This window comes from Cynara cardunculus (genome assembly GCF_001531365.2).
Source record: "Cynara cardunculus var. scolymus isolate 2C chromosome LG 7, CcrdV1, whole genome shotgun sequence".
NCBI classification, from domain to species: Eukaryota; Viridiplantae; Streptophyta; class Magnoliopsida; order Asterales; family Asteraceae; genus Cynara; species Cynara cardunculus.
In genome coordinates this window covers 5991484-5997714 of record NC_037534.1, presented here as the reverse complement: position 1 = coordinate 5997714, position 6231 = coordinate 5991484, and the positions used below count along the sequence as shown (strand labels likewise).

At 29.1% G+C, this 6231-nt stretch overlaps 1 protein-coding gene across 1 annotated transcript; it reads right to left on the bottom strand.

Annotated features, from left to right (window-relative positions):
* Nucleotides 1-266: 266 nt before the first annotated feature.
* Nucleotides 267-1014, bottom strand: LOC112515632 (uncharacterized protein At5g65660-like). The gene is made up of 2 exons (XM_025122538.1): nt 637-1014; nt 267-517 (listed from the first exon to the last, which is right to left on the bottom strand). The coding sequence occupies exons 1-2, from the start codon at nt 859-861 to the stop codon at nt 344-346; spliced, it is 399 nt and encodes a 132-aa protein (XP_024978306.1). The 5' UTR covers nt 862-1014; the 3' UTR covers nt 267-343.
* Between the last annotated feature and the right edge of the window lie 5217 nt (nt 1015-6231).

Below are 6231 nucleotides of genomic sequence, written 5' to 3'. Positions count from 1 at the left end.
ATTGATTTCGAAACAAATTTGTGATAAAGATGAAAACGACAACGTGTTTTTTGGGTAAGCAAACGGTTAGAAGATGCCAAAAGTGAAAGTGTAAACAAGTGATGAAGGAAGCGAAAATGAATTTGAACTGCAGAACAGATTACAAACCAAATTGTAAGAAATCTCTTATGGAAGTAATTATTGCTTTGTTCAGAGAGCAAATAGGATTATATTTCGAAGAATTATTATCAGAATGCACTGTAAGTTTTGATCAAGTGGAAGGAGAATCATGAATTTGATTTTATGAATTTCAATCAAACAAATATGTATATATATGAATATATATGTACAAAGGAATAGTAGTTTAACAGAGAGTGACAGCTACATGTGATGGTGGCTTTGGGCTTTTCTGAATCTCTTCTACAACGATTTTCTCTTCTCTCGGCGGTTCACACGGACACGGCAATGCTATGAACCTCGCAATCCGATCTCCCGGCATTACCACCGGCAAACTCTGATTCTCGTTTTGCTTCTTTTCCTGTTAACAAACAAACGCGATCCAAATCAAATTAATTAACAAAATCAACTTCAATCAGTATTTCGCATCCAAAGTGCATCAGGATCCGTTGATATTTGAGATGAATTGGACGGACTTACCGAGTAGGTAGGTTTAGGTTTGAAAGAGGAGTGATCATCGTCGTCTTCGTCGGAAAAGGAACCGCGGAGGTGACGGAGCTTGTCCCAATGGTAGCAACAAGAGAATATGCCGCTGAGGCTGAAGATGACAATCAATAGTAAGGCGGTGCCGAGAGGAAACCCTAAGGTAGGGCGAGATGAGTCCTGGTGATTTAGCGGCGGCGGGTAGTAGGTCGGAGACTCCATGATCAGCTTGATTACAGCTTGTACAGACGGTGGTAGAATTGAATCGAATCGGCGGTGATAAATTGTGTCGTTGGTTGAGATCTCCGACTCCTCTCATGAGAGGTTGAAGACAACAACGGTGAATATAAGGGGAAGAAGAGCGGTGGGTGTTATGGTTTACAGGGGGAGGGGTGGGGTTGAATTTATAAAGGGGTGGGGTGGGGGGAGTGTTAGTTGGGGTACAGCTGTTTGTCCCCGCAAAGGTACGGAGGATGTGGAAGGTTATTAATAAATTGATATACTTGTTTTAATAATATAAATATAATTTTTTAAATTAATGACGTAAGATTACGTGAGAATAGTAGTTAAGATGAGAAGTATAAGAAATGATACATATCTTTAATTATTCTTAATCTTATATTCACCTCATAAATTGTGTTTGATATGAGAATTGATTTCTCATTAATGCTAAGATTCAATTATGATTGATTCAAGAATAAAAATCTTTTTTTACTATTTTCACTATAACTTTCATTCTCATTGGAACTCAACATTTTAATTAACTATGGTAAACTTAATGGTCGTTTATCAAATGCGTACTGATAGAATTCAACATTATCACTTATTTATCGGATAGATATTAGTCCACAAAAACGGGATTGTAATCAAAGGGTCTTTGGCCTAGCGGTATGTGAGTTTTTTACCTCTTAGAAGGTCAAGGGTTCAAACATCACCAAAGGTGATGAGGGTGTGTGAATTTATTTGTCATATATAAATATTATATACTTCAAAAAAAAGATATTGTACGCAACAATTTACCCGATAAGCACTAACCGTGGTAAGAAACAAGTTCTCTCACTTACCGGTTAAGACTTGGTCTTTGTCTTCACTCTTACTGGATAAGATTCTTGGTGGTTACCATATACATTTGGTAAATTTAAGATATTGATAAAAATTAAGAAAAATCAATGGAAGACAATGTACAGTGGTTGATTAAGGTGTGTTTAGGTACAAAAATAGAATTAACTTCAATCTTCAATAATGCGTGTCTAACTTATTTGATTTTTTTTTTCTTTTTAATTAAAACATCTTATCCCCTTAATTTTTAAATTAAATTATTTTAAAAATAATTAAAAAAATTAATCAAAAAAATAAATATTTCATTATTTTCAGTTTGACATCTATCTCGGTACAATTTTTTTCTCGTTTTAAATGTTTTTAACATGAAATGTAAATCTGGGTAATATTCCTTGTGAATATTCATCTATGTTCATGTTTATATATCAGTATGATATTCAACATGAATATACACATCGTTCATCATTAACATGTATTTGAACATTTTCACTATGGCAATCGTCATGGATGCACATACTATTCATGATGGATATTTATGTATATTTGTGTGTATGTAATATCGCTCCAATATTTATATTAGTATGATATTCATCATAAATATTCCTTCTTATTATAATATTTATCATGAATCTATTATGGATTCCCGATTGCAGTAAAAAATGAAAGTGGTATGTTATGGTTTTACACACAAAGACACCATAAATCAATCGCTAAGTTCTCGGCCAGTCTCGATGGAGATTGAAGATGGTAGGTTATAATTTTACACATATAAACACATAATAAGTCAATGGATGGGTTCATTGGTCTAATAGGTCTCTTTAGTTCTCAATTGGTCTCAATCGATCTTGATGGGTTCTCGTCCGTCTTGACGAGTGTTGGGTTACGGTGATGAAAAATGTGGTGTCAAGTTACGAACTTGCAACGAGGAAGAAAGTGTCGTCAGATTACAGACTTACAGTGTCGAAGAATGTGGTATAGAGTTACGGACTTACGTTATCGGACTAGAGATTAAAATAAATTTACCTTTTTACCTCTAATCACCTTAATTAACAACTTGTATTTGACCAGGTTTATCAATTGAATATAAACTCTTCGGCTTCCATTTTTATTATGAACATCGTAATAATCAGAAGACTTTGTATGAATTATTGCTTTATACATAAATAATGTTTTAATACATGTAATTTTTTAAATAATTTTGTTAAACGATAAACCTAAGAGCTTATAGTTTAGTATATAATTAATAAATACCAATAGCTTTTGTCTAATCGATATCAAAAGAGTTTTTTGAATCAGTTATTTTTTGGAATCAGACTTGTAGCAGACATGATATAAGGCTATATTTGCCAAACTAACTATAAACTAGCTGACGACCTAAATAATTTTGACAAAAACTAGTTGATAAGTTAGTTGAAAAATGTAAAATGACTAAAAAAGATATGTTTAAAAATTAATAACATTTAGCATTTCATAATATGTTTAAAACAGTTCTCTAATAATATAATATATTAATTAGTATAAACTAGATGTTAAAAAAAATAGAATATGTTAATTAATAAATTTCAATTTGATTTATTTTATATACATACACACACACACACACACACATATATATATATATATATATATAAGGTTGGTTTCACGTGAGATCAAGGGTTTTTTGTAAGACTTGTAAGACTAATTTATGTTCATTGATTAACTTTATAAGCTAATGATCTAATGATCTAAAGTTGCACGGTGGCAATTTTGTGATTATTGAGAAGTCTCGTGACAATTTTGTGATTATGAATGTTTTGATTGTAGATATAATTCAAGGATTGAGAATTGGTCTTACGGGTCTCACGAAAAACCCTTGGTCTCACATGATCTCAAGTATGTATGTATATATATATATATATATATATATATTAGAAGGGTACTCGCGCAATGCAGCGAGATACATCTTGATTTTAATGTTTCGTTTTATATTTTGGGTCTACCAATATTATGATGCTATGTGGTTATGAGAAAAAAAAATGTTTTTATTTTTGAATAAATATAAATTTGAAGATATCATAATTTTTTTAAAAAAGTAAGTGATATTATTATTAAATTAACTATAAGTTCTTCTTTTTATGTAATTTCTTTGATTCAAATTTTTATTATAATTCAATTAAAATTTAAAAATGAATTAATTTATATTTAGTTTAATAATTTAATTTTTAATAAAGATAATAATTAATTAATTCTTTTACAACTCAATAATTATCCTAATTATATTTTAAATTTTTTATATTTTAAAATGAGATGCTTATTCTCTATTTGATTATGTTTATCCGCAGTTAGTTACACAAATCTAAAATGGAGCTTTAATAAGTTGTACTTACGTACAATTTACTTGTAATCTTGAATTTTAAGTAATATGCATTAATAAACAGTACTTCATGCATAAAAAACGGTTTTTAAGAGTTTTTTGTCAAATGTTTTATAATATAGTATAGATATATATATATATACACACACATATACGTTTTTTAATATTATTCAATGAGTCAATGATATTAAACAGTTTAAATTAGATTATATATTAAAAAACTAACAAATAAAAAATTATGAATAAAAGAAACATAAAATATCATGTCAGATAAACCACACTCAAGCCATGACGTGACATACAAGTCTTGAATCACGACATATCATACGACTGTTACATAGAGTTGTTTAAAACATTGCTAAAATCATATATTTTTTTAATTTAAAAAACAGAAGGAATTATTATGAAATAAAATGATATTTAGCACAAGTATTGAAACCCAAACTCAATTATATGTGGGTCAACTAACTCTAACTCTAACTCCAACTCCCCTCCTGGTGGTTGAAAATGGTCGTATTCAAGAGAATATCGTCATAAGTGAGTAGGTTGGTACTTGTAAAACCACTTCAGGTGTGTATCTAAAATTAGGGAAATTTACTCAAATACCCCTCTCACTAAAGTGATTTACCATTTTAGGAATCATTTTCTTTAAATAGCTAAAATTTATACTTGAACTTTATATTCTTAGGTAAAAATAAAATAAAAATACACTCGGAAAAAGAAAAATCTTTGGGTACAAAAGGGTTTTTGCGTAGATTTCAATTTAGTAAAATAAAATTATATTCTACCTTCTTATAATTAGTTATTTAATTTACTTTATATCACTTATTTCTTTATCTTTCATTTTACACATTTATTATATTAATATATATATATATATAATTATATATTACCTGAAAAACATGAAAAAATTATGTTTGTTTTTAACAAATTACATCATTGATAATTGTTTTGTCAATACGTTAAAAATGAGCCTAATATTTGATTTAATTTTATGTTATTATATATTGTAAAACTTAGGAATTATTTTTAAAACATACATTTTATACCTTTATAGTTCTAGATTAAAGAAGTGATCATAAGGGTAGAAATTGTGCGTTTTAAAAAATAATTCAAAAGAAGATCTCAATGAACGTCTATGAAATGATTTCACGGGATTCAACCAATTTCCGAACACCTCATAGTATTTTCGGGGCGTCCAAAGAGTCGATCAAGAAGTAATAACCCCTAAAGAAGCTAGAGCAAGGTCTAATTGAAAATACGTATTTAAGATATTTAATAATATGAGATTAAACTAAAAAATATTCAATATTTGACTCATTTTGAACGTATTGACGAGATAATTATAATGATGTAATTTGTAAAAAAAGAAATGTAATTTTTCCATGTATTTTAGTTAATATACAATTATGTGTGCTGATATAATAAATGTATAAAATAACAAATGAAAAAGTACGAGATACAAAATAAATTAAATAATTGATTATAAAGGTATAAAATGTAATTTTTTTTTTGTTAAATTGAAATATTTACGCAAAAACCTTTTTGGGTAAAGATTTTTCTTTTTGCGTCAAAATGTAGTTTTAAATTTTTTTTTTATGTCTGAAAATACAGTTTACGCAGAAACCACTTTTTTGCGTAAAGTCTAAGCGTAAACTTTGACTATTTGAAGAAAATGGTTCCTAAAGTTACTAATAAGTGAAATCACTTTAGTCAAATGACTATTTATGTAAATTTCCTCTAAAATTAATACTCGATCAACAGGAGTTAAAAAAAAAAAAAACTAAACATCGTGATAAGGTAAAAATGAAAAGTTACTAAAAGTCTCATTTATGAATCACTCAAAAAATCTATCTGAAGATGCATATTTTCGTGACGGACTCGGTATTTTTGCTGAACGGATGCACCTTTAAGGTGGATCCAAGATCCCCAAAGTCGCCTGATTTGTTTTAGGCGAATTCCACCGTTTCGAGAATTAAAAAAAAAAAAAAACTGGTTGATCTCAGGGTAATTTTTTCGGTTTTGTAGTTGATGCTTCTTGTATTTTCCAATATTTTAGAGCACCCTTCAAAATTTATCGGGTGCCTCTTTCATACTGCAAAAAAAAAAAATTCTTATTCAAATAAATTGAACGGGTGCACATGACCTCGCTTAGAGCTTAATAGGTCCGCCCCTGCATA

Excerpts from the sequence above, each read along its gene's own strand:
- LOC112515632 (XM_025122538.1), bottom strand. The coding sequence starts at position 861 with ATGGAGTCTCCGACCTACTACCCGCCGCCGCTAAATCACCAGGACTCA. Across the intron at positions 518-636 it reads AACCTAAACCTACCTACTCG|GAAAAGAAGCAAAACGAGAA; the intron begins GTAAGTCCGTCC and ends GTTTGTTAACAG.